This window comes from Protopterus annectens, chromosome 3.part1 (assembly GCF_019279795.1).
Source record: "Protopterus annectens isolate FY-2018-M chromosome 3.part1, PAN1.0, whole genome shotgun sequence".
Lineage (NCBI taxonomy): Eukaryota > Metazoa > Chordata > Ceratodontiformes > Protopteridae > Protopterus > Protopterus annectens.
Genome location: NC_056732.1, coordinates 1,891,594,980 through 1,891,622,794, shown reverse-complemented (window position 1 = coordinate 1,891,622,794; position 27,815 = coordinate 1,891,594,980). Strand labels below are relative to the sequence as shown.

General features: G+C 42.9%; 1 protein-coding gene across 1 annotated transcript; it reads left to right on the top strand.

Moving 5' to 3' along the window:
• LOC122798808 (single-pass membrane and coiled-coil domain-containing protein 3-like) lies at nucleotides 1-27,815 on the top strand. The gene is made up of 2 exons (XM_044067929.1): nucleotides 1-140; nucleotides 26,920-27,815. The coding sequence occupies exon 2, from the start codon at nucleotides 26,937-26,939 to the stop codon at nucleotides 27,603-27,605; it is 669 nt and encodes a 222-aa protein (XP_043923864.1). The 5' UTR covers nucleotides 1-140; nucleotides 26,920-26,936; the 3' UTR covers nucleotides 27,606-27,815.

The window sequence follows — 27,815 nt, the reverse complement described above, 5'->3', positions numbered from 1 at the left end:
GAACTTTAAACAGTCACAGAGTGAGACAGAGCATCTTCAGGTAACCATACTCACCTTATTCAGTTCTCAGGAGTGTCCGTTTGCATTAAAAAACTTAGCAAAGATTGTAAACTTCTATCATTGGAAAGAAAGTACTCAAGGTATGATATTTTTTTACATTTATTATTCATGTTAAATTAAAATGTGTCCTGATGTATGTGGGCTAAAAAACTGAGCTCATGTTTAACTCATAGCCTAGAAAATGACAGATTCACTCAGTACAGGTGAGCATACCCTGTATCCTAATTGGATAATGGACAGGGGGATATTGTCAAGTATTCCAGCAAATTTATGTTCAGGTGTTGAATATTTCAGGTTATATGGTGGGAGAAATCTTCTAATTAGCTGTTTTCCTCATTTGTCATTTCTGTTAGTGCTGCTTCCACCCTTATATCTTTGTCAATGAAAAGTACTTTGAGATTCAGTTTCCATCAAGTTACTTCTGTTAAAAGGTATAAAAGTCAGGGTCTATATTAGATCACCGAATGCTTACAAAAGCAAATGGTGATCAATCGAACTTATGTAAGCGAAAGCTTAAAATATCGAAGCAAGAGAAACCGTCTGTTTCTGTTGCTTCGGTATATTAAGTGCTGTGGTGGAAAGTTACGGGTCGGGTTCAGGTAAGTGTGCGATTGTGTAGATGTGAGTGTTAGGGCGGGTTAGGTGAGTTAGGGCGTGGGTTAGGTATGTCTGCGATTGTGTGGACGTGAGGGTTAGAGCGGGTTAGGTGAGTTAGGTGTAGGGAGTGGGTGAAGTGAGTGTGCGATAGTGAAGGACCTTAGAGTTAGGGTTTGGGTTAAGGAAAGTGGATAGTTAGTGATATGTGTATAGTTTAGTGTAGGGTTAGGTGTCAGATGTTAGGTGTATGTCTGTGGATTGCTGTTTGTTTGGTGTGCTTGTGTTGTATGTGTTATGGAACATCGATTTTTTTCCCTAGGAAAAAATCTCTGTTCTGACAATTTGAGATTGTAAGCTTTTGCTTACATAAGTTTGATCAATCACTGTTCACTTTCTTAAGCGTTCAGGGATCTAATATAGACCCTAAAAGTCAGACCCTTATCGAAGATTTTTTGCTGAGTCAGTGGATTTTGTCGAGTGGTTCCAAATCTTAGTCCTTTTCGTTGTTGGTTTTGGTGGGTCCCTTCTGTTGTGTCAATTTCACCAAATCCCTGAGCTCTCAGTCTCCTTTCCAGGACATGTTCCTCTGTTGTTGGTGCCCTTGTGGAGACCTCTGAGTTGGGGTGAAGGGCTGCTCCATTGTGTGTCTCCCTGTTTGGGTCTGGTGGTTCTGGTTGGTGGGTGTTTTTCACTGTGATGTTTTCCTCATTCTAATCAGAGTAGGAGGAAGAAAGATAGGCTACAATGTCCTCACTTAATTGAAGCCATGCAAGAATACGGTGTTACAGGTAAAGCTGGCTTCATTTATAATACAAATATTTATGTCGGATATTAAAACAGTCTTGTTATACATAAGCATAAAATGAAAAAAAATGTAAAGATTACATATGAAAAGCTCAAAGATCCCAGCTACTTTACAGGAATTCATTTCAGATGTATAAAATGTTATTTTCACATCTATGGTGAGAATGCTATATGCTCTTAAAGGTTTGATTAAAATGTGTTGTTCTGTTACCTCTGACCAATAAGATTAACTATAGCATTGATACTGATTAAAATAAGTTTGTCAGAGTGCTTATCTTGTGATTTCAGATTCTTCATCTTACACTACAAATTACAAATGAATAAAAATAATGACAGTTTTATATCTAGCAATTAATGCAGATGATCAAGGATATCCGCTAACAGGCTTCATCCCATAGTTTAGAGTTTGACTCTTTCAGCCTCAGTTTGTCTTGTGTGTGACTGAACAAGTCAATGAATCAGACAGTTATTTTGGAGACTGGTTTGGTGCTTCCATGTTGTGTTCTACCACATGCCTACAAACTATCTATCTGTGATGTGTGTGTGTGTGTGTGTGTGTGTGTGTGTGTGTGTGTGTGTGTGTGTGTGTGTGTGTGTGTGTGTGCGTGTGCGTGTTTGAAAGGGCATTATCCACAAGGATGGAAAACCACATTATCTGCATATATATATATATATATAGTTGTTTGTTTCACCACAACACCTGCTTATCATGTGATGCTTGTTTTGATAAATTTTATTGGTGGTTACAGTGGTTAAATTATATTACACTTGAAGTACAAAAGTTGTACTATAATACCATTTTAAGAGTTATCCTCTTTCTCAGCTGTGTGGCCATAGATGTAGTGTATTTAAGTTCTGGGGATTTAGGGGCAGAGTTCCCATGTTAGGTGGGAGGGGAAGCCTCACATGTTAAAGCAATGTTTTTGTTTTGTTTAAGTGATTGCAAATGTAAGCCATTCTTTTACACTTATGATCACTTTAGTTTTTTTGTGAGATATTTGTGATTGTCAATGAACTTTTTAGACATATTCTTTGTTGACAAATGTTTATCAGTGATGTAAAGAAATGCAATTTTATATATATATATATATATATATATATATATATACATTATATTGCACATCACAGAGTGTGTGTGACAGAGAGAGAGAAAAGAAAAAATTATATAACACAGATAGTGTGAAATGATGTGTTGTAATGCCTGCTGCAGTAATATCCACTTTGTTACAGAATTGTGTTCAGACAGGTAAGACTAGATTTGTCACTGAACCTGTCAAGAAACCCTTCACAGTTTAAAAAAAATATTTAGAAAAGTATTACGTGAGTATGAAGACATATGAAAAGTCCTTATTTCTGTTTGAGGCTTGGTCAGTCTTTTTCCCAGTGATGCCAAGCTCTGGAAAGACTTATGGAATATAAATAATAACGATTTCTTCTATTTAGGGAATAAGGTTACAAAGGCTGCATGTCTGCCTCACTGGATTTCTACATTGTAACTATGAAGGTGATGCCCCTATTTCCTATTTAGTTAAGTTGTTATGTTTTCTTTGCCTTTATATTGCCATATCTGAATCCTGTTTCTTTTTCACTGGTGAGATTAGGGACACAGAGTCATTCTAACTTCATTTAAATGTCTGCTGAGATTACAACGCAACATTTGTACATATGAGAAATATTGGCTTTCCTTTCTTTATATATTGTCCCCCCCCCCATGTAAATGCTTTATTTTATTTTTTTTAGGCAATTTTTAGTGATTCGAAGTATTCAACTGTTGAGATTTTGATACAGACCTGCATGTACCACATGCATCATACACTGCCACAAAATAGAACCGTGAATGTATATTTATATGTATATGTATATTTATATTTAATTTATATTTATATTTCATGTACATAAGCAAGTCAAATGGTGATAGAAATACTCAGTCTAGACACCTAAAACACTTCTCCAACATTAAGAGAAGAGTTTGGAGGGGCAGATGTATCTCACAGAGGATACTGCTGCTGTGGAACAGACTCCCCATCCACACAAAACAAAGTTCAACCATGAGATGAGAAACAGAAAATTTACCCCAGGACTGTCCCTATACTACTAATGGACAAAGGCAGCTCTTAAATGCTTCATCTTATGTATGGATCCACTCAAATTATCAGTGGTATGATCTCAGTTACTCTTCTTAGGGGTAATATGTAATTATTAACCGTGGGATTGGTAAGTCCAGTCTATAACCAAATGGAGTAGGTTATTTCAAGCAGAAAAAGGGAAACTGGCTAGACTTAAAAATGACCCACAAGGGCATCTAACCTGGTACTTAGCTATGAACCTATGAACCTATATGCGTTACAGCCGTTGTACAATGCCGCAAAAGAGAAATCTGCACTTCTGTGTACCACATGCATCATATACTGCCACAAAAGAGAAATCTGCACTTTTATGTACCGCATGTATCACTGACAGCCACAAAATAGAAATCTGCTCTTCTGTGTACCACATGCATCATACATTGCCATGAAACAGAAATCTGCACTTCTATGTACCACATGGGTCTTACACTCCCACAAAAGAATAATTTGCTCTTCTATGTACTACATGCATCTTACACAGCCACAAAACAGAAATCTGCACTTCTATGTACCACATGCTTCATATACTGCCACAAAAGAGAAATTTGCACTTATATGTATCACAGCCATTGTACATTGTCACCAGTGGAGAAAAATGTATATTGCCACCAAACAAATACATGTACGTTTATGTATCAAATCCATCATATACTGCTACAAAAGAGAATTGTGTACTCAATTCAATTTGATCTCTTTCTTTGCAAAGCCAGTGGATCTACAAATCAACTGCATGAGGGACCTAAATCTACACCAGCAAATAAATATGACTGCTGGAGAGATACGTTCCTATCCGAATGTGTTCCCAGCTGATGGAATAAGTTACACCTACAGGTCCAACAAAGGAATACTTTTACTACCCTACCTTTAAATCTAGTTTTGATGACTGAATGGGCAGCCACAAATTTACACCATGATTGTCATGTACAGATCTGCTTGACTTGGGAAGTAAACATTATTAAGTGCTTAAAAGGGGTGTATGAACTTTTAAGTGTCTACTTAAAGGTGTATATGACTAGGTACCTTATGGCGCTTATGATCACTTGCTTAGTGTTGTTCCTACATTCCTACTTTCATATCTGTCTGTCTGTATATCTTATCTATTTATCTATCTATCTAGCTATCTATCCATCTATCTATCTAAATATGTATATGCATGTCAGTTAGAATGTTGTCAGTTCAGAATGTAGACAGTGGTAACTGGGCTGGTTTTAGGTCTGGGAATGTGTTTGTACAAGTGTTGGTGGGTTAGAGTTAGGGTAAGGGTTAGGGTTAGAGTTAGGGTAAGGGTTAGGGTTAGGGTTAGGGTAAGGGTTAGGGTTAGAGTTAGGGTAAGGGTTAGGGTAAGGGTTAGGGTTAGGGTAAGGGTTAGGGTTAGAGTTAGGGTAAGGGTTAGAGTTAGAGTTAGGGTAAGGGTTAGGGTTAGGGTTAGGGTTAGGGTTAGGGTTAGAGTTAGGGTTAGAGTTAGGGTTAGAGTTAGGGTAAGGGTTAGGGTTAGGGTTAGGGTAAGGGTTAGGGTTAGAGTTAGGGTAAGGGTTAGGGTAAGGGTTAGGGTTAGGGTAAGGGTTAGGGTTAGAGTTAGGGTAAGGGTTAGAGTTAGAGTTAGGGTTAGGGTTAGGGTTAGGGTTAGGGTTAGAGTTAGGGTTAGAGTTAGGGTTAGAGTTAGGGTAAGGGTTAGGGTTAGAGCTAGGGTAAGGGTTGCATAAGAGAATAGCTTAATTTTTATTGTGCATGTTTGTTAGAGTGTGCTTCTGTATCTGAGCCTCTCTTGTGTTATGCTAGTGTTACAGAAAGATATTTTCTACTGTAAGATGCAGAGTAGGGGCAGGGAGAGGGTTTGGATTAGGCTTAGTGGCATTAGTAGGGTGAATAGGGGACTAACCAGGTACCATTTTTAGATACGCTTGCCCTCTGTGTGACAGTAAAGTGATGTTGGTTATTTATGTAGTGAACCACTGTAGGTCAGTTTCATCTGTAGCAGAATTACACAGATTTTGACTAGAAGGCTGTGGTTGTCTGATGCAGATGCATGTTTGAAGTTGATAAAGAGAGCACCTGTTAGTTGTACACATGAAACATGAAAACATCTGGAGAAAACTAAAACAACAAAGGACAATTTAAAATAAATAAAACAGTGATAAACACAGAAACTTAAAAGAAGTAAGAAAAGTTATCAGTAATGTGTAATGCATTGGGATACAGTCCCAGAGGAATAAAATGCTGTCAAGTGTTCCATGATAAATGATAAACAGTACAGAGGCCAGATAGAAAGTCAATAGTGCAATATGTGCTACAAGGGACAACATTAACCACCTAACAACTTGTCCCCAAATACCCATGTATAGGGCATGGGAGCACTGCATGAGCTGCAACCAGTAGAAGGCTGTGGGGTACTTACAGCTGCTGGACAGCACCCTAAGCCTGACATGTCCAGCTCATGAAAGTTTGCCATTAGGTGGTGGACATGACATACTGGTGTTTTGCATGATACCATGGAGACCATGCCATATAAACTTTACCACATAACTGTAATGTTAATGCACGTGTGACATTAAAGCACAGAGGAAATAACATAGCATTTCGTAGGACAGCTACCATAAGTGTCATATGACAACTGTCAGATACATGCCCATGCTATGCCAGATGTCACTGGTACAGCCAGTGAATATGAAATGACCACTGAATGAGTAGAGCTTAGCAGACTGACCTCATAACTCGTTATTAATGGTAGGGTAAGGGGTAGTCCCGCTGGACATGGCACTGAATAATTACAAGCAATGAGGTCCAAAGTAGTCAGAGTCAGAACATCCACTTCCAGCACTGTTTGTGTCAGCATGACACTGGTGAGAAATCTTGTATCACTATGCCAGTGGTAGGGAATTCCTGCATCATCATGCCACTGGTGGGAATTTATACATCACCATGCTGCTGATGGGAATTCCTGTATCACCATGCCATGGGTGGAAATTCCTTTATCACCATGCTACTGGTGGAAATTCCTGTATCATCATACCACTGGTGGAAATTCCTGCATCATCATGCCACTGGTGGGAATTCCTGCATCACCATACTGCTGGTGGGAATTCCTGTATCACCATGCCATGGGTGGTAATTCCTGTATCACCATGCTACTGGTGGAAATTCCTGTATCATCATGTCCCTGGTGGGAATTCTTGTATCACCATGCTGCTGGTTCCGAATTCCTGTATCACCACTCCCACTAATGATAATTCACCATGCCACTGGTGGGAATTCTTGGGAAAAGGATGACAAGGTATGTGTCACTTAAAATAAAGCAATGTGGTGAAGAGTGGTTAAATATTTTTATCAGCAATGCAAACATGGGCAGTGAAGCTGGTATATATCAAATATATAGTCACACCATTAATGGCACATGAGAATTCTAAGCTTAGCCAGTCATGCTTACTGCCTTCAGCAAATTTTTTATTTATTTATTTTTATTTTTTTAAATAACCAGTTGTCTTGAATTTTACCAAGTAATGACAAACATTAAACAAAAATAAACATCTCCATGAAGCCAGAGAACTGCATATACCTGAGCAAGCACATATACCCATGTATAATGAACTAGCAGTCACTACAACTAACTGCGGAGGTCTAAATATGTCTCTCTAACCTCCTTTTCCCATTGACTGAGAAGGTTAAATGGCACCTCTTTAGGTCATTATTTCAAAGATGGCACTGGTCAAGGGAGCAGAAACTGCCTGTTTTATCACTCACCTTCCTGGCAAGGTAGTAACGGGCATCCATCATGTGCTGGTGTGCTGGAGTCCTTATCGGAGGTCCCCAACAGGTGCTCTCAGTGGACCAGATGCAGGCAGTAGAGAAAGACTTTTGCTCCTTTCATAGGTTCAAAGGTTCATAGGTAGGTACTAGGCTATCAGCCTTGGGGCATTTATAAGCATAGCCAGAATGTGTTGGCTTTCGCCTCCCTTTTAGACTAGATTCTTGAGCTTCTATCCAGCAGGGCCATAGAAGTGCTCCCAGGAGTAAATTTATGATTTCCCATCCTCTCATCAAGATTTCTCTTGAAGAGGGTCAGCGAGGGGCTCTGCCTAACATGGACTGGGATTCTATTCCAGAGCGAGGGAAGCCTTTGGGATATGAATCTATCCCTCCAGCATGTCCTATTTATTATTGTGCTAAGGTTTAAGTCCCTGGTGCATGTGGTACTAATGGATTTTGTTTTCTTGAGGTAGAGCATGTCCAACAATTCCGGGTTAGACATGGCCTTGTACGTCAGGCAGAGATCGCCTCTGAGTAGGCAGTAAGCAACTGAGTAGAGCTGGAGTTTCTATAGTTGAGCTGCATAGGGCATCTGTTTGAGGCCCACAATCCTCTTCGTGAGGTATTTTTGAGGTCTTTCCAGCTGTTGCAGGTGTCGAGTAAGGTGCATCTCAAATGGGGCATTGTACTCAATTATGGGCCTGATGAGCAATGAGTAGAGGGGCACAATGACCTCTCTTGATCTAGATGTGAACCCTTTTGTGACCAGGTGAGCTATATAGAAGGTTTTTCTAATCACTTTGGCAATGTGATTGTCAAAGGAGAAGTTACTATCTACTTGGTTCCCCAGATCCCTAATTACTTAGTGGATTGCCTCCTATGTGGTAGTTTGTGGGCACTTTGTTTTTCCCAAAGGGGATGACTATGCACTTTTTGACATTTAGCTTGAGGTCATAGTTCTGACTCCAGGTATCTTTCTCCATAAGGACCTTCTGGAAGATACTTGTGTCAGCCAGAGAGTCAATTATGGCTCCCAGTTTGCAATCATCTGCGAACTTGGTCAGCCACAGTCCTCTCATGTTTGCCTGTACCTCAGAGAAGTATATACTGAACAAGAGGAGTCCCAGGACTGAGCCCTGTGGGACACCACTTGTAACTGGTTTAGAGTCGGACATGGCACCTGCAACTCGGACCATGTGAGTTCTATCCCTGAGCCAGTTTGCAACCCATCTTGTGACATATGGGTTGATATTTAAGCTGGTAAGCTTATTTATGATGCCAGAGTGGGGTATTGTGTCGAAGACCTTTGCGAGGTTCAGATAGGCAATGTTTACTACCTTTCCCTCATCTATGGCTTTGGTAACTGTTTCAAAGAAGTCAACTAGGTTTAAGAGGCAAGATCTGCCTTTAACAAAGCCAAATTGGGTAGGGTCCAGTGTTTGGAGGTTCCCAATGTCTTTTTTTATGAGATCCATGATGATGCACTCCATAGCCTTACAGACCAGGCTAGTTAGGCTTATAGGGTGATAGTTCCCAGGATCCATTGTAGCGCCACCTTTGGTGTATGCGTAGCATCACTGTTGCTGTATTCCATTCTTTGGGTACATAACCTGTGGTAAGGCTGAGTTGGAACAGTGAATTTATGTGAGGGTTTAGTTCATTTTGAAGCTTGTGTAAGATGCAGCCCGGGATACCATCCGTTCCCATTGATGCAGTGTTTTTTTACTTTGGAGAGGGCTGCTTTCACCTGTATGTCTGTGATGTCTGGGGGACTGCATTCTTCTGGGATAGACACTGGTCCTTTTTGGGGGGGTAAAGTTTTCACTGAACCTGTCTGTCAGGATGTTGGTAATGTCAGTGGGTCCAGTGTATTTTGTGCCATTTTGCACCAGCTCAGAGCAGATCTGAGAGCTGCCACCAAGATTCTTGACACAGCTAAATTACACCTTGTGATTATCTTTGGAGTCTTTGGCGATTTTTCTTTTGAAGCTAGCCTTTGATGATTTTATGAGGGATCGAAGTTTCTTGCTAGTACTGATCAGGGATGCTGTCCCTTTTTGGGATTTTGTCTTATCATGTAATAATTTCCTCCTTCTGTTGTATAGCTTATTTATGGCTGGGGTCCACTAGACTGGTCTCCTGCTTTTGGAGGAGTGAGTCTTGGTTTTACTTGGGATGGCACAATCCATGCATTCCTGTATATGCTCATAGAGTGCATTTGTAAAGGATTCTGTGGTTTAGGTAGCATTTTCCATTAGCCCCAGGGCTTTGAAACTTACCACCTCGGTCTTGAGAAGTGTGAAGTTTACTTTTGAGAAATGTTTCACAGTGGTTTCCTTGGCTGGGGGTGGGGTCGGGATGTGGATGTCCATTGTGATTAGTTTATGGTCTGATCTTAACAATGAGGGGTTTACCTCTGGTGTGGAACATTGAACATCACAGTTGGTGATGACCAAGTCCAATATGTTGTCCCCTCTTGTGGGAGTGGTGACCAGTTGTTCCATAGCATTTGAGTTTATAAACTCCAGGAACTGTTGGGCAAATTAGTTTGGACTTGAGTAGTTTTCCCAGTCAATGTTTGGATAGTTGAAATCCCCCAATATCATGGTGTTTGGTGAGACCTTCATATTCTCCAATGTTCTCAGGAATGCCGAGTGGGGGTCCTGAGACAAGGTGGGTGATCTGTAGCAGGCTATGAACTGAAAAGCAGTTTTACCTACTGTTAGTTGCACCTGGATGGTCTCTGGTGCCTCGTGCAGTTCCACTAACTTGGAAGTATAGGTATCCTTGATGAAAATGGATACTCCCCCACCTTTAGTATTTCGGTCCAAGTTCTGTGGCCGAAAAGAATGGTATGTGTTGAATCCTGGTAGTTCTGGGGTGCTCTCTGTAGCCTTGTACCAGGTTTCTGTTACTGCACAGATATCAATTTTCTCCATACTGCAGAGTGCCTCGAGTGTGCGCATCTTGAGGTTTTAGACTTCTGGTGTTGAGTAGCATTACCCTTAGTTTTTTGTTTCTGGTATTGTCTATGGAGGTGGGTTTGTCTTTTGAGCCTTGCCTAAAAAAGGCACTATGGGGGAGGCAAGAGCCATATTCAAAATCCTAAGGGTGACAGGTGCAAGCCGTCCCTGGCAAAGCAATGTGTCTTGTCGAGCATGTCATCCCAGGCTGACAGACACTGGATCCCCTTTGAATGACACCAATAGCTTAGTCAATTGTTGAAATTGATCATTTTGTCTTTATACTGTTGCATCATTCTTGGTGAGGGCAAGACGCTACTGAGGGTCAGGGTCATACCGGCCTGGGCTACATGATCAGAGAGCTCCTCTATGTCTTTTTTCATGTAGTCCAGGGAGGTATGTCTCAGGTCATTCACACCAACATGGACAATGACAGTCATATTTGTACCTGCTGTGGAGTGACCTGAGTGCTTGTGTTATGTGGCGGATCCTGGCACTCAACAGACAGCTTACAGTGACCTTCTCCTTGTTCAGTCTGGAGAGTGGGACGTCAGTATGCCTGACAACAGAGTCTCCAATTACTAGTATATTAGGTGTGTTATTTAGCTTATTGAAGTATGTGATGCGTGAAAGTTGTTGTGGAGTAGCGGTTGCTTGGATGTCTGCTTTGGCAGATTTTTATTTAGAGCCTCTGGGTATGTTTTTGTGAGTTTATGTGTCTTGTTTGCTGGTGCGTTTGGTCTATGTGAGACTGGTTGTGTGGTGCGAGTGATTTCCTTCTCCTCCTGACTGACTGTGCCAGTCTTTTGTTGAGAGAGCTCAGCCTTCAGTTTAGCTGTGTAGTTGCATCTCTCACATATATTTGAGTTTGTTGAAAGGAGGAGAGGGTTGTCTGTGTACATAAGGCAATTGTAACATTGCCTCAAGATTCCCAGATTCACCAGCTGGACTGGAGAGTATACCTGAAACTGTGCTTTGGACATGCCTGGATAGTTTAAAGAACTGATTTACTGATTGCCCGGAATGGACAAATAGGGAACCTTGTCCTTCTGGATAGTATAAAGGGGTGTAGTGCTAAAGTTTGTTAGTGCTTACTGAGAAATATGAGCAAGTGCTGGGCTGTAGAATGAAGGCAGAGTGCTTATTTTGAGAGTTTGACTAGTTCTAAGGGTAAAATTAAAGAGCAGACTTTGTGGAGCTGGGAATAGTTTAAAACAGCCTAATCAGTACTGCACGACATTGCGCAATGCTGCATTGTGCGCAAAATTCCGCAAAACTGTGCAAATGTGGGTTTTAAGCCAGGGATCTTGAAACAGATAGGAATTAGCCCAAAATGGCCAATAAGTTACTAGTTGCTGGGCTGAGACCACTCTTCAAGGGACAGATAGGCTGCTCAAAGCTCCCCACCCTCACTGGTGAACAGAGATGCTTTCTCCTATCCAAGTAAGAATATGGGGAACACAGGAACTTATACCACAATGTAGAATTCAGCAAAACCTGAAATCTAGACTACTCTAGCTCAGAAAAGGCAGGAAACAAGGATTTTTTTTTTTTGATAATTTTAACAGAACAACAGTAACTTAACAAGAAACACTGTAAATGCTTTAAACAGGCTAGCACACTTGAGTGTTTAGCCTACAACAATTAAACAACACAAACACTACTTTTAGAAGTGCAAAACAGAAAAATTACTAAAACAATGCTTTTTGAGATCTTAAATTAGCTAGAAACTCACTTTTCGGCAAGAAAATGTGGTCAAAAGTAGAAAGGCAGAGGAAAAAAATAATATGTTTATAGTCTCTCTTTTGTATCTCTGCTACTTGTAGCACTGTGCAGGACACCACAAGGAGCTATGCTGAGTTAGAAACAAGCGCAAAACCATGTGAATGTGGGTTTTAAGGCAGGGAGCTTTAAAGAAATAGGAATTAGCCCAAAACGGCTAATAAGCTACTAGTTGCTGGGCTGAGACCACTCCTCCAGGGACAGATAGGCTGCTCAGAGCTCCCCACTCTCACTGGTGAACAGAGAAGCTTCCTCCTAGCCAAGTAAGGATATGGGCAACACAGAAAATTATACCACAGCCCAGAATTCAGCAAAACCTGAAATCTGGACTACTCTAGTTTAGAAAAGGCAGGAAACAAGGATTTCTTTTTGTTTTTTGTTTTTTTTTTTGTTTTTTTAACAAAACAGGAACTTAACAAGAAACACTGTAAATGCTTTAAACAGGCTAGTGCACTTGAGTGTGTAGCCTACAACAGTTAAACAACACAAAAACAACTTTTAGAAGTGCAAAAACAGAAAAAATACTAAAACAATGCTTTTTGAGATCTTAAGTTAGCTAGAAACTTGCTTTTTGGTGAGAAAATGCAGTCACAAATAGAAAGGCAGAGAAAAGAAATACTTAATCTGTTTAAAGTCTCTCTTTTGTCTCTCTGCTACTTGTAGCACTGTGCAGGACACCACGAGGAGCTGTGCTGAGTTTGAAACAAGTGCAACACCGCGCAAATGCCAGTTTTAAGGCAGGGAGCTTAAAATAGATAGGAATTAGCCCAAAACGGCCAATAAGCTACTAGTTGCTGGGCTGAGACCACTCCTCCAGGGATGGACAGGCTGCTCAGAGATCCCCACTCTCACTGGTGAACAGAGAAGCTTCCTCCTATCCAAGTAAGGATATGGGCAACACAGGAACTTATACCACAGCCCAGAATTCAGCAAAACCTGAAATCTGGACTACTCTAGTTCAGAAAAGATGGGAAACAAGGATTTTTTTTTTGTTTTTTTTGTTCTTTTTAACAGAACAACAGGAACTTAACAAGAAACACTGTAAATGCTTTAAACAGGCTAATGCACTTGACTGTGTAGCCTACAACAGTTAAACAATACAAAAACGACTTTTAGAAGTGCAAAAACAGAAAAATTACTAAAACAATGCTTTTTGAGATCTTAAATTAGCTAGAAACTTTTGGAAGTGCAAAAACAGAAATTTTAATCTGTTTAAAGCCTCTCTTTTTGTCTCTCTGCTACTTGTAGCACTCTGCAGAATACCATGAGGAGATGTGCTGAGTTAGAAAACCTGCACCATTCAGCACCTTCAGAAGCCATGGCCACTTTTCAGGCTACTGTTCAGAGTAAAATAGTATCAGATTTGCAAGGGCATGTATTGAAAGTGTTTTCTGTTAAGTATCTATGGGCTCTAGGGCAGCCTGACAATGTCCAGCGCCACAATATAACTCTGCATCACTAACTATGGCACCATGGGGGAAAAATGAATTAGACAAAAGATATCACTCCAGGACAGGCTAGATTGTTTGCCATAATTGTGGTGCAGTACCCCAAGGCCCATGTTCTAAATTAAAAAGTTTGCAGCTGCACGGATGTCATGGATCTGCCCATATATGTACATGTAGAGACAGATAAGTTCTATTACACAGTCTAAGGCTGGAGCACATTATGATAAATGTGTGAATCTGAAACATTTATCTTGAACTGCATGATTGCCATCCTATTAAGACTGAAATTGCATGACAAAAACAGTCATCCCCACTAAGGTACTTATCACACTATATACATTTTTAGAAATAGTAGTGGAACACAACTAATATATCTACAGTGTTAGCAGAGGGTACGTATGATTTACATCTGCTATAATAGTAATGGCACACAGGCTATTGTCAAGTGGGGAGACTGACGGATAACTACAAGAAAGTTTTGTTACTGGGGAAGGGGTTGCTCCACAGCTGCCTGCTGATGGGAAAATGGGGAGAAGATGTTGGTTTGCAGCAGATTTCTGTGGTCAATAACTTTTAGTTATGTACTTACCATAACTTTAGATGTTTGGGATCCATCTCGCCTACATTCTGTACTGATGGGCTCAGAGCCGATCCCTCGGCTCCGACTCAGCACGCTATGCTATAGAGCGAGGCCTCTTATTGGCTGAGCTATTTCTTATCCCAGGATGCACCACCACTAATCCCCCAGATCTTGTTTGTCCGCATTCATGCACACATGCACAACTTGTTTATATAACATTGTTAGATGTTTCAAGATAAAACAACAGGATTCGGACCTTCTGATATCCTCTGATCTCCAAGGAAGGGGGAAGGAGGGTGGGTTATTAGGAATGTAGGCGAGATGGATCCCAAACATCTAAAGTTATGGTAAGTACATAACTAAAAGATGTTATGTGATCCTATCTCGCCTACATTCTGTACTGATGGGACAGCGTCCCTAGCACCTAAATCCTGGGTGGCTCATTGGAAAACACTCCTGAGCACTGTGGAACCAAATGAAGCTCGTCCTCTAGATGCCACATCCAATTTGTAGTGGGAAATGAAAGTGTGGGGAAGACCACGTAGCAGCACAAATGTCACTAATGGCAAGCTTAGAATGAAATGCTATCGAAGTAGCCATAGCCCTTGTAGAATGAGCTTTGACAGAGGTCGTAAGCTCTTTGTTAGAATAGGAATAAGCTTGAGTAATACAGTCCCTGATCCATTTGGCAATAGTGACCTTTGTGACAGCTTTGCCCAATTTATTGTCTGCAAAGGATACAAACAACTGATCTGTTTTCCTTGTTTGTTTGGTCCTGTCTAAATAAAAACACAACTGCCTGTGGACATCTAGTGTGTGGAATATGAATTCCGCTTTGTTAGAATATTTTGGAAAAAAGACTGGAAGTTCTAACGATTGTTGTAAGCAGAAACTGGAACAAACTTTAGGGAAAAAGGAAGGATTTGGCCTGAGAGATGCTCTGTCTTTGTGAAAAACCAAGTACGGGGGTTTTACTGACACAGCTTGAAGCTCTGATACTCTTCTGGCAGAAGTAATCGCCACCAGAAAAGCAGTCTTCTATGATAGAAACTTTAGATGACATGTAGCCGCCGGTTCAAAGGGGGAGGAAGTTAAGGCGCGTAACACCACATCGAGATCCCATGGAGGTGCAGGATGAGAAATCGGAGGTCTTAACAGAGCAGCACCTTTCAAAAAGGTCTTACACAATCTGTTGCTCATTAAAGGTGGGTTTATGGATTCGTGAAAATTGGAAATCGCAGCCAATTGGACCTTGATGGTAGAGACTGAAGAGCCTTGATTGAAAAGAGAAGTTAAAAATTTGAGTACTTCTGCCACGGGAATAGAGATGGGGTCTAGGCCCCGGAGTTGAGCCCAAATAGCAAATCTTTTCCATTTGCTAGAATACAGTTTCTTTGTAGCAGACTTATGGGCCGAAGATAGTATGTGTACAACCTCTGGATCCAATGTATGACTCCTGACTATGGTCAGAAGAGGAGGAGCCAAGCCGTCAATTTTAAGGTGTGCAGGGACTGGTGGAATAGTCCTGACTGATGAACTAAAAGGTCTGGGATCTGATCCAGGAACCATGGACCTTCCAGAGCATATTTCCAAAGGTAGGGAAACCATACTTGACGAGGCCAGTAAGGAGCAACTAAGATCATTTTGCTCCCCAAGAGAGATGCCTTTTGGATCACCCTGGGAAGGAGAGGAACTGGAAGGAAGGCATAAAGCAAGCTGGTGGGCCAAGGACGGACTAGTGCGTCCATGGGGCTCTTCCCCGGAGCCGGGGTTAGAGAGAAGAATTCTTTGCACTTCGCATTTAGTGGAGTCGCGAATAGGTCGCAACACGGAACTCCCCATTTGCTGAAAATCTGACTTGCAACTGTCATGTTCAGAGACCATTCGTGAGGAGAGAGGATGGTTCTGCTCAGTCTGTCGGCTATCACATTGGACTTGCCCGGGATATGAGTAGCCACTAGAAAGCGTTTGGTCGAGACTGCCCATTCCCAAACTCTCATGGCTTCTCTGCAAAGAGGATAGGATCTGGTCCCTCCCTGTTTGTTCAGGTACCAGACAACTGACATGTTGTCTGAGTGAATGGCAATTACGCCCTGAGGGAGATAATCGTGAAGGGCTTGAAGGGACAGAAGTACTGCCCTCATTTCTAGGATGTTGATATGAAGTAGGGTCTCTTCCGGGTGCCATTTGCCTTGGACTGACCTGCCCAGGGAATGCCCCCCCACCCCATCTGGGAGGTGTCCGTGGTCAAAGTGGCCGCAGGAGGAGGTGGAACAAAGGGTCGTCCCTGATCCAAATTGGAGGGCACTAGCCACCAGCGAAGGTCCCATTTGCATGTTTCCGTGATCCATATGAGGTGACTGAGAGGGAGTTCCTGAAAGGACCACTGAGCTGAAAGAAGCCACTGGAGAATTCTCATGTGCAACCTTGCCAAGGGGACTAGAAGAACCGTGGCGGACATGGACCCCAATAGCTGCAGGACCATTCTGGCTGTGGCTTTGGACCTGGGAAGTAAGGCTCGAACTTGAGTCTGTATGGTTTGTATTCTGTCTGTAGGTAGATAGACCCGCATTCGGTTTGAGTCTATCTCTACCCCTATGAATCTTATTCGTTGAGATGGCAGCAACACAGACTTTGGCCAATTGAAGGTGATTCCAAGGGAACTGCCCAGTGATATAGTGGCTTGTAGGCTCAGCAGTAGTAGATGCTTGGAGGTGGCAGTTAGGAGCCAGTCGTCTAGATACGGAAACACCTGGAATCCTAGACTTCTCAGGTGAGCAGTCACAACTGCCAAGCATTTGGTGAACACCCTGGGGGCTGTGGTGAGACCAAAGGGCAGCGCGCGGAACTGAAAATGACTGCCTCCTAGGCTGAAGCGCAGATGTCTCCTGGACGCTTGATGTACCATGATGTGGTAATAAGCGTCCTTGAGATCTATGGAGCACATCCAAACACCTCTCTCCAGCAATGGGAGAATGGTTTGTAGGGTGACCATTCGGAACTTGGACTTTCTGACTGAACGGTTTAGAATGCTGAGGTCCAAAATGGGCCTCAAGTCCCCGGTCTTTTTTGGCACCAAAAAGAATCTTGAGTAAGTCCCTAATCCAATCTGGTCTGCGGGGACCGGTTGGATGACTCCTTTTTGCAGCAGCTTTGAAACTTCTGAGGCTGCAGTATCCCGTTGACTGGGTGGCGGGTCCGGGATTTTTTTGGACTGAGGTGGGGAATGAGAGAAAGGGATGGTGTAACCTCCGGCGATAATTCGAAGCACCCATCGGTCCTGGGTGATACCTTCCCAGGCTTTTAGGTGCTTTGAGAAGCGACCCCCAACTGGCTCCGGAGCTGCACAGTCGGGCAATCCCTCAGGGACTGTGAAAGGCTGAAGAGCCATGAAAGGAATCGCGGTCTCCAGTGTTGCGAGCGCCTCTGCCGCCTCTGGGATGGCGCCTTCTGGAAGAATTTCCCCCTCCCCTGCCTCTGGAAGGGGGATCCTCCTGCTGAGAGGGGTAAGGCTTCTGAGATCTACGGAACCACATTTTCCCTCCACTTTTAGCCTTGGGATAAGGTCGAAAGGGAGTGGAAAATCGTGCCCCTACGGCAGTCAGAGTCTTACCCTCCTGTTCGCAGCAGGTCAGTGTGTCCTTTACCTTGGGTCCAAACAGGGAGGACCCATCAAAGGGGGCGTCGGCAAAGGAAGACTTAAAGGCCTCCGCGAAATGACACAGGTGGAGCCAGGCTTGTCTCCATAGAGCAATGCCTGTACCCGCCGCTCTACTCTCCCCTTCGGCCGCATAAGAAATGAGCCTCATGGACGAGTTTGAAATGGACGACAATGTAGCCAGCTGAGAGCCAACCGTCTGGGCCAGCTCCTCAGGCAGGTTACCCAAGAGGGTATCGGATAGTTCTTTAATCAGATCCCTCTGAAATCTAGTAAAGTGCATAAGGTAGTTCAAGGACCTTAATGTAAAGGCCGCTGAACTTAGGGTGCACTTTCCGTACCGATCCATGCTCCTAGACTCCTTATTAGGAGGATGGACAGACGTCGAAGCCTCTGCTACATCTTGCTGGGTAGCAGATGCCACCACCAAAGCATCTACAGCCACACCTTTAGTTAGAAACTCTTTTTCAGGGGGTGCTGAGAGGAACTTATTCGGATGAGCAGACACCGGTTCCACAGAGTCTAGGTGTTCCCACACCCTTCGACAGATCAAATCCAAGAGCTCGTCGAAGGGCAGAGACACCCAGGAGGTGGAGGGCTGAGCCCCAAAGGCCTTCAGCAACACCGACTCATCAGCAGAAGGAGGTTTGGACTGCCAGCCGCCTCGTTGTTTAAGGGCTTCCAGGATGTCTGCAAAGGAGACATCATCCGAGGACAACTTAGGGGACCCCTCTGCATCATCGAGATCAGTGTCTGATGTAAGAGACTCATCAGGGGAGTCAACGTGCTTCCTCTTGCATGATCTCTTCCTGGGGGTTCTTCCGAAGAGGCTTCAGAAGGACCTCCAGGAGGGGGAGAAACCCCAGTGGGGGTAACCTCAGGCCCCGGGGCTCCACTGTCTAAGGACAGGGGGACTGCCAAAGACCCAGTCTCGGTATGCAGGGAAGGAGCTGGGGAGACCGTGGAGGTAGCCAAAGAAGATTTGGCTAACGCACTCCTCATAGCCCTGAAGGCGGGACCACCAGAATCCTGGGAGGGTCCCACCTCCGTCCACTCCCGCCGCCGACGCACCAAGAGGGAGACTTGGGACCAAAAACATCAATCCCGAAGCATCCCCCCAGGGCCGACGGAAGAAGTCCGTGTACTGAACTCCGACCCAAGAGCCGGAGTTGGAGTAAGGGTCGGGCCCGACCCTAAAACCTCCACCGGTTCCACCAGCACCGGCTCCAATGGTGCCGAGGCTGTTGGAGGAGGAACCATAGTAGGGAAGTGGACTATCGGCTCCGAAGCCGAATGGGCTGGAGCCGAAACTAGCTTTTGGAACACTGGAGACTGGAAGAGTCTTAGGAGCACCCTGTCGATGTCCGAATCAGACATCTTGGATGATCTGGAGGATACCGATTGGGTCCGAACTGATTTCTCCATCGGCTCCAAAGGACTAGGGGACTGGCTCCAAATGGATTCTACCACTATCGGCTCCGAGGGAGATCTCAAGGCAATTTCCCTCGGTGCCAATAAGGACTTCGGCTTCGAAGGGGAAGAGTCTGAGCCGGTAACCCTCATCGGCTCCAATATCAGTGGAGCCGATGAAGGTGACCGCCTCTCGATGCCCCAGTCCTCAGCTCCGAAACCAGAGGGGTCGAGGCTGGAGGCATCGAGGCAGACCGTTCCGCCCTCGGCTCCGAAGTCCGTGGAGCCGATGGAGAAGTCTGCCTAGGTTTTTTTGCAGTCGGTTCCGACAGACTTGTCGGAGCCGACGCTTTCTTCTTTTTTGAAGGAGAGGGAGACGAAGATAAAGCCTCCTCGAAGGATGGCTTGATTAATCCCTTAAGGATTAATTTGTTTTTCCTCTCCTGGAGGACTCTTGATGAGAAGGCATGACACACGCTACATGATTCTTGTAGGTGCTTGGCGCCTAAACAGTAAACGCACGAGGAGTGGTCATCTGTTATGGACATCTTGAAACCACACCTCGTGCATTTTTTAAATCCGGAGGGTTTATGGTCTTTGGACATGACTTAGAGAACACACAGTTATCTAAACACACACAAAAAAAATTAGGTTAGAAGTTCACAATATAAAGTTTTTTTTTTTTTTTTTTTTTTTTTTACACAAACAAGTGCACAAGAAAAAACACAGAAAGAGAGGGTCAAGACCCTCTAACTAAAACGGGTACTTGACCCACTAATAAACGCTACAAATAACGCTAGAATAGCAAAAGGGGAAGGCCCCTCTAACTAAAACGGAAACCTTCCCTTAACTAAATATAACAACTTTCTCAACAGAATCAGCAAAAACACACACGTATCACAAAAATAGCTGTTAAAACAGCTTTTGGGTTGAAAACTAGGAAATTCCTGACAGGAAAAGTCTAAATAAATTAGTACTTAGCCCAGCCAAGTTGAGACCACATCTTAGCTTGTAAGCGGCAAACGAGATCTGGGGGATTAGTGGTGGTGCATCCTGGGATAAGAAATAGCTCAGCCAATAACAGGCCTCGCTCTATAGCATAGCGTGCTGAGTCGGAGCTGAGGGATCGGCTCCAAGCCCATCAGTACAGAATGTAGGCGAGATAGGATCACATAACATCTACATTTGCCTGCAGATTACAAAAGTCTGAAGCATCTCTGGAGTAAGGGTAAACAGGCCATAGACATATGGGGAGAGTGACTAATAACTCAATGAAGCTTTTCATTTTGTTTTTTTTTTGTTTTTTTAGAGGGGATGTTGCCTCATGGAAATCTGCCTACAGGGTTTTGTGGAGCACAGGGAGGGTTGCAAAAATGTATAAGATGCAATTGGGCTGAGGTGCAGTCAGCAAGAGCCCACTGACATTTTAGCTGTGAGGCAATATGGAGCAGTGTGTTGCTCAGGTAGAGAGGACTGTGCTGCACAAAGTCTATCATATATGAAACACAGTGCATAAAGGTGAGTTGGGAAAGGTACACTAGATAACCAATACAGGGTGGGTTTTAATATGTAGAGCACACAATGGCTGTGCTTTCTTGGGCACAGGTAAGAGTATTTTGTTGACATGGTGTGTGTCATAGAACAGGCATCTCTATGTTACCCTACTGAACATCTATGATGAGTTATCCTGTAATATTAGAATCTGGTAAGTGGGACATCTTTTCATGGCACAGATGCCACATGGGCATGTGACATCTACAGATGGAGTTACACATGTTTTGCATCTGTTCACTGACTACATCTGTATTTCATTAACATTTACAATTAGATACATTGTAGCTAAAGGGCTGAGTCACAGAGAGTAGTTCTCACAGGCAGAAACCAATGTGCCACCACTAGCTGTCCTTGAGCAAAGATGCCAGATCTTGGATACAAGCAAAAGCAAGTGGTCCTTCCATTAATGCATCTGGTGTCAGTTGGTGGTGGATGTGAAACATTCGATGGCCAGGAAAAAGACACCTCATAAGATCCAGTACAGGATTACAGACATGATCATGGATGTGTATTAATAAGCTCATGACATTACACTGGGGTCTACCACAGAGCAGACTCACCACCACAGAGGAGTATCTATTCTCTCTCTCTCTCTCTCTCTCTCTCTCTCTCTGGGTAGACTGAAAGGACCCAGATCATTCTAAGAGGCCTGGATGTGGAAACCAAATTGGATCAACCATCCCATGTTTCTGTGAGGCTGCAAAATTAAATTAAATTGATATTTCTTTATGTTAGCAATACATGCTAGTGCCTCACCTGTTTCATGAGCTCAGGGATGCTCAACACTACTATATCTTCACTACTGACACACCTTGGATGTAGGGAAAAAGACATACAGTACCATGCAAGGTACATTTGTTTACATTCTTTGCATAGCTGTCATTTTTACTGTTGATACATCATAGGGTAGTGAGATATTTACAAATTCATAGTGTTGCACATGGATGTTTGTATGTCTGCTTTCACAGGCTCTGCAGTTATGGGGTCTTCTGCCTGCTATCAGTGCTGCATCAGACAATGATGATGATCATAGGATCATAGAATCATATTAAGTTACTAGGCTATTGGCCCTGAGGTCCTTGCAAGCCTAGACAAGAATTTAGCCCACGTTCCAACAAGTCAGCACCCAATGCCCCTATCCAGCAGGGACAGAAGTGGAATCCCTGGGGTGTATTTTCTGTTCTCCAGCCAGTTATCCAGGTTGTGCTTAGAAAGGGTTAATGAGGTACTCGACTTTACATGGAGTGGGAGTATATTCCCCAGAAGGGGGAGTCTCTGGGACACTAATCTGTCCCACCAAGTCCTATTTATGTCACAGAACAGGTTGAGGTTGTGCGTGTGGGTTACTCAGGTGGAGCTTGACTTGCAGATATGTAGCATTCCCATCAAGGCTGGGTCTGAGATTGCTTTGTATGCCAGACAGAGGTCATCTCTGAGGAGTCTGTAGAAGACTAAGCAGAGAGACAGGGCCTTTAGCCTATCTGTGTAGGGTAGATGTTTAAGGCCCTGGATTCTCCTGGTGAGGAACCTCTGTGGTCTGTCCAGCTGCTGCGTGTGCTTTCTGGGGTACATGCCAAATGAGGCATTGTACTCAATAATGGGTCTTATAAGGGAAAAATACAGGGATGTTATGACCACCTTGTCCCTGGATGAGATACCCTTACTAATAATGTGGGTGATACAGAAAGCTTTGTGTACAATAGAGGCAATGTGGTGGACAAAGGTCAGTTTACTATCAACCTTGGTCCCCAAGTCCCTCACGACTGATTGCATATTTAGGACCTTGTTATTAATGTGATAATTTGTCAGGACATCACTCTCCCCAAAGGGGATGATGATGATGCAGTTTTTGGCATTTAGTTTGAGGCCATGTTTCTGGCACAACTCATATGTTTGGGTGAGACTCTCTTGGAGGATGGCCACATCACTAGGGGAACTAATAACAGCACCCAGCTTGCAGTCATCTGCAAATTTTGTCAGCCTTAGTCCACTGGTTTTGGCCCGCACCTCAGAAAGGTATATCCCAAACAAACAAGGCCCCAAGATTGATCCCTGGGGTACATCATTTGTTAAGGGTCAACTGCTTCAGGTGGCCTCCCCTATTCTGACTAGGTGGGTTCTATCAGTGAGCCAGTTTGCTACCCATCTGGTAACATACAGATTGATGCCTGGTTGACAGAGTTTATTCCGTTATACCTGAAGGGAGAATAGTATCAAAGACTTTGGCCAGGTCAAGTCAGGCGGTGTGCACCATCTTCCTCTTGTCCATGGATTTAGTGACTGTCTCAAAGAAGTCGACCACTTACTGTCTTATAGTAGCACAGTCTGAGGGCACAATGTCACTCTCAGCAATGATGACTGGAGGACACAGTACTGCCCTCATTTAGTGACAGAAAGGTCTGTTCAATGTGGAACCTCTGCCAACTGTTTAGAGTCCATTTAAGGAAAGGGCAGTCCTAGCATCTGCACACTATCACCTGCTCATGCACCAGCATTTGCCAGTGGCATCTGTATGGAGCATGAAGACAGGGTTGGGAGTGGTAGGCTGGAGGCCATCACTACCTTGGCACCCACTCATTGCTTAAAATGGATGTCAAAATGGGTATTATAAACCAGGGGAACAAGGCTTTCATCTTGGGACAGGCAGATGCTACCACTGACATGGCAGAGGCAAATGGAGTTCGGTATGGCCTGCAAGATGGACTAAGTGAAGGTATGACCCAAATCATTGGCACATTTGATAGGCATGTGGTTGCCCTCACTGCCACTACAGAGAGGCATGCCTCTGCAGATGATGGACAATGCTGACCCCCGTAGCTACCACTCATCTGCTTGTACTTTGGACACACCAAGTTCACATACTTCTACCTCCTAAGCACCACCCACTGGTGGCAAGTCTTTTGTGGCATGATAAGGCCACCCACACACATATGAACTATGTTATGGTCAGACACATGGTACAGCCAGGTGCTTACTATGTCATGGATCACCTTCATTTTATTAGCAGGTATTTGTGCCAATATCATTCTTCAGAAGGGGTGCACCCATGCCCGGGGACATTAATGATCTGTATCATTCCCACCTGAAATTACAGAAAACCAGCCTTACACCACACACACACACACACACACACACACACACACACACACACACACACACACACACACACACACACACACACACAGTGCAACCACATCTGTAACAGCTGTGTCTCCTAGAACCCATTCTAAACAGATACGCCAGTACACTTACCCCACATAGAAAACATTTCTCACCCTACACATTATATTCAGCTCACCCTCAGTCTCCCAGTAATAATGTACACTCCAATAACCAATCTTACTTTTCCCCCATCCTAGAACTGTCTCCGTTTCTGATTCCTTTTACTGTGCCTCTCCCTACCAACTCATAAGATGACAACTATGCCCTCACTGCTGTGTTAAATGGGTATGTGATATATGATGTACAATATGGTCAGTCAATGCACTATAGAGCATACCCAGGTGTCCTACTGCATGCAGTGGTTTTAATCTTTGTTGTGTGTAATTTAGCCCATAATTGTGGACCAGATGCTACCTCATTGCTAGTGTCACAAACTATCGCTTCCATTTCTGCCTTACAAATCTTTCCTTGCAATCAGTTCTTCAAATGGCTGCAAAATCAGCACCTTCTCCTCCAATGGCTGTTATATGTATATTCCTCTGATAGCAAGTTCCTGCTCTGGATATTTGCAAACCACCATGTTATGTAGAATTTCACAGAGAGCAAACAACATTCTGCAGGTCTCCAGAGCATACTGCAGCATAGTATTAGTGGAATCTAGGCAGTGACTGTGGGCCTTCATCAGTGCACACACACATACACACTCTCAGCAATGTTGTAGGTCTGTGATAGTGTGATGTAATATTGCATCTCAGTCATACTCTGAGGATTGTGTATGAGTGTCATATCATATCTGCAGAGAATACTTGGCATCACCAGTAAAATATCCATTTGGGAAGTCACTCTGGGCATGAGCTAGATACAGGAATCACAAGAACAGACTGAGCAGTATCAGACACATGTTGTATAATACCCTGTGCATTTCATATGACCAGGTTGTTGATGGAGTGGAAACGCTTCCAGCTAATGTACCAGATGTGTACAGGATAGGGCCTGTAGGTAATAAGACTGCAGCCAATGGTCCCTAGAACCATGAAAATGATGGGGCAGTGGTGCAGCGGTAGCATTGTCACCTCACAGCAAGAGGTTCTCCAGTTCAATTCTTGGCTGGGGTGCCTTCTGTGTGGAGTCTGCATGTCCTCCCTGCATTAGTGTGGGTTTCCTCCCATGTTACAAAGACATGCTTCCGGAACATTTTTCCTCCAGCCTCCACTGAAAATTGGCTTTGTTCCAAGTCTGATTTTCCCGTAAACAAATGTTAAATAAAACAAAATTAAAAATAAAAAAAATTGAGTATTTTGTGGAATGGCTGAATACTGTGTCTGTCTTCTGTTTGACCCTTGGGAACCACTTATATTCCTCTACATGCTGCAGTATTAACATCAGGGAACTGGTGCAGAATTCAGGTGGATGTCTGCGATGTACCCAGCATGTCTCAATGACCACTGAAAAGTCCATGTGGGAAGAATTGCTAAAGCTACACATACCTGTCTGCATGCATCAGTTTTCCATGCCACCGATAAGATTTCATCTGAGTCTACCAGTTGCTGTATGGTGTCTCTGTCTATAAGATAGCATTTAATTATGTCCCTGTTGGAGAGGTGATAATGTACTAGGCTCTGTTGAATTAATCTGAAACACAGAAGATGACAACTTTCCCTGTTGTGGACAGTGGCTGCAAGATCAACTCCTAAAATATATTGCTTGGCTAACATGACTTTTTCTGCCAGCATTGTAGTGTGGTCTGTATCTGTCTGTGTTCACTGAAAAATCAGAATGTACAAAGATCCTGATGGACCCAGCTAACTGCATACATTTTTATACATTTCTGAATAGCTCTATATCATTGTGTATCCTCATTTGCAGTTATGACTGATCTCACTACCATGATGCCATTTATTTCTGTATCATCATGCAGTTATAAGCATATGATGCACACGCTGCAGTTTCACGTGGCTGTACAACAGTATTACGTGTGTTGACAAATCAGCCCAACTCTGCATGTGACAGCCCTCTGCACAATTCCATGTGGCTGTGCAACAGTGTTACGTGTGTCTACAAATCAGCCTCCCCTGCTTGTGACAGCTGACTGCACAGTTTCACTAAGCTATACATGGTGTCACATGGGTCTACAAATCAGACCTGCCCCACATGCCACAGCCTGCTGTTGGATTTTGCATAATTCATTGCATTATTTGTTTCAGAATTTAGCCCTGTTCTGTAAACATCATTCTTTTGTATATAATACTTGTAAAAGGTGAATCCAAAATTTACTGTTGTATAGTTTTGTTGCTAGAATGTTTATAGATTTCTCAATTAGTATTTAATAAAGGCCTGTTTATAATTTCAACAAAAATTTGATTCAGACACCCTCTACAACTTTCTGACATACTGAAGGAGACTTCTATCACATGTACCAAAAACTCATCCTTACATCCGGGTCTGTAACGTATGCAAGTTTAGTAAAGACATATTCACTACATCAATAAAACAAATAAGAAAAGGCAAATATTAAAATCTTTCTTTAAATGAGTGTCACCCAGTGTGTTTTTAATCTTATCTTGAACTTTTCTGATGGTCCCTTTACCTCAGTTTGTTTTGCCTAATGTGTTATTCCTTTAAAAATGTCTAGTTTCTTTCAGTAGTCTAACGCTCACTCATTTAAGGACAAATCCACAATTTTGTCTTTGCTTCTCCATGTAGTTGAATGAGCAGATTGTTGCATGAATTCAACCTCCCTTAATTGTTTTTAGCAGATCCTTCGAATTCTTACGTTGTCATATGGGTACAAATGTGAAATACTGTTAATCTTAATACTCTGGATTTCCTGAGCTTTCCTTTTACCTTTTGAGGCTTGCACTGAGGATTTTACATTAATATCGTACGCATATGCTGTTACTTTTGGTTGTTACATTATCATGTAAAAATTGTTTCAGTGGCACTGTTCCTACTTTTTGTTACATTTCCAGATTATACAACAGTATTCTTCATGTAATTAAGATTTATGTAACACTTTACTTTTCTCTTTCAGAGTTTAATCAGAAAAGTATGGCATTGAGTGATTTGATGTTCCGTGATAATGAAAGAAAAAGGACCCATGCTATTCGTTTACATCAAGAAATAGTTTTATGTATAGAAAGGAATTTTAATACTACCAATAAAGTGAGTGACATCTGTAATATGTACCTTAAAACCAGATTCAGACACATTGAGATGAAAGCCTCTGACAACCTTGAAGAGAACTGTGATATTCTGAAGAGACAATTAAGCTCCATCCAGAAATGTTTTACGGAGATGGACCAGCATTTAAGGGATACCTTGGAACCAGATGTTTATAATCTGGTTTGTGATGTTTCTGTTTCTGTTTCTGAAAAACAACACAAATTAAGCAAATATATGAAAAAACTTGAAGGAATTAGCACATATTCAGTTATTGTTGCTGGTATTCTGTTCCCAACACTGGGTTTTATACTATGCAACACTGTAGCATGTGTGACTAAACTTACTGCATGTTTAATTGGGGGTCTACCAGTTCTTGCTGTCTTTGGAGTTGCCCTTGTAATAAGCTATTTTTCTGGCAAAAAACAGAGTGAAGCACTTGATGAGGCTATAAATGAATATGAAAAAGTAAAGTCTGATCTTAAACCAAATACAGATCGCTATCAATTTGAAGTAATGAAAGCATGCATAAAACTGGATATCCCATGGGAAAAGTAAAATCAGAGAAAAGTAGCAGGTAGTCAATTCACATTCTTCAGAGGAGAGAGAAATTGCATGGTATTGAGATGTTATGGGTGGGAAAATCAGTCAGCCACTCAGAAAAAGTTGCAGGATGGTTAGACGCTTCAGCAATCTGTCTGCAAAGATATCCTGACTTAATATAGCAGATCTCAAAATAAATAATGAAAAACTAGTCTTTTTTCTAGA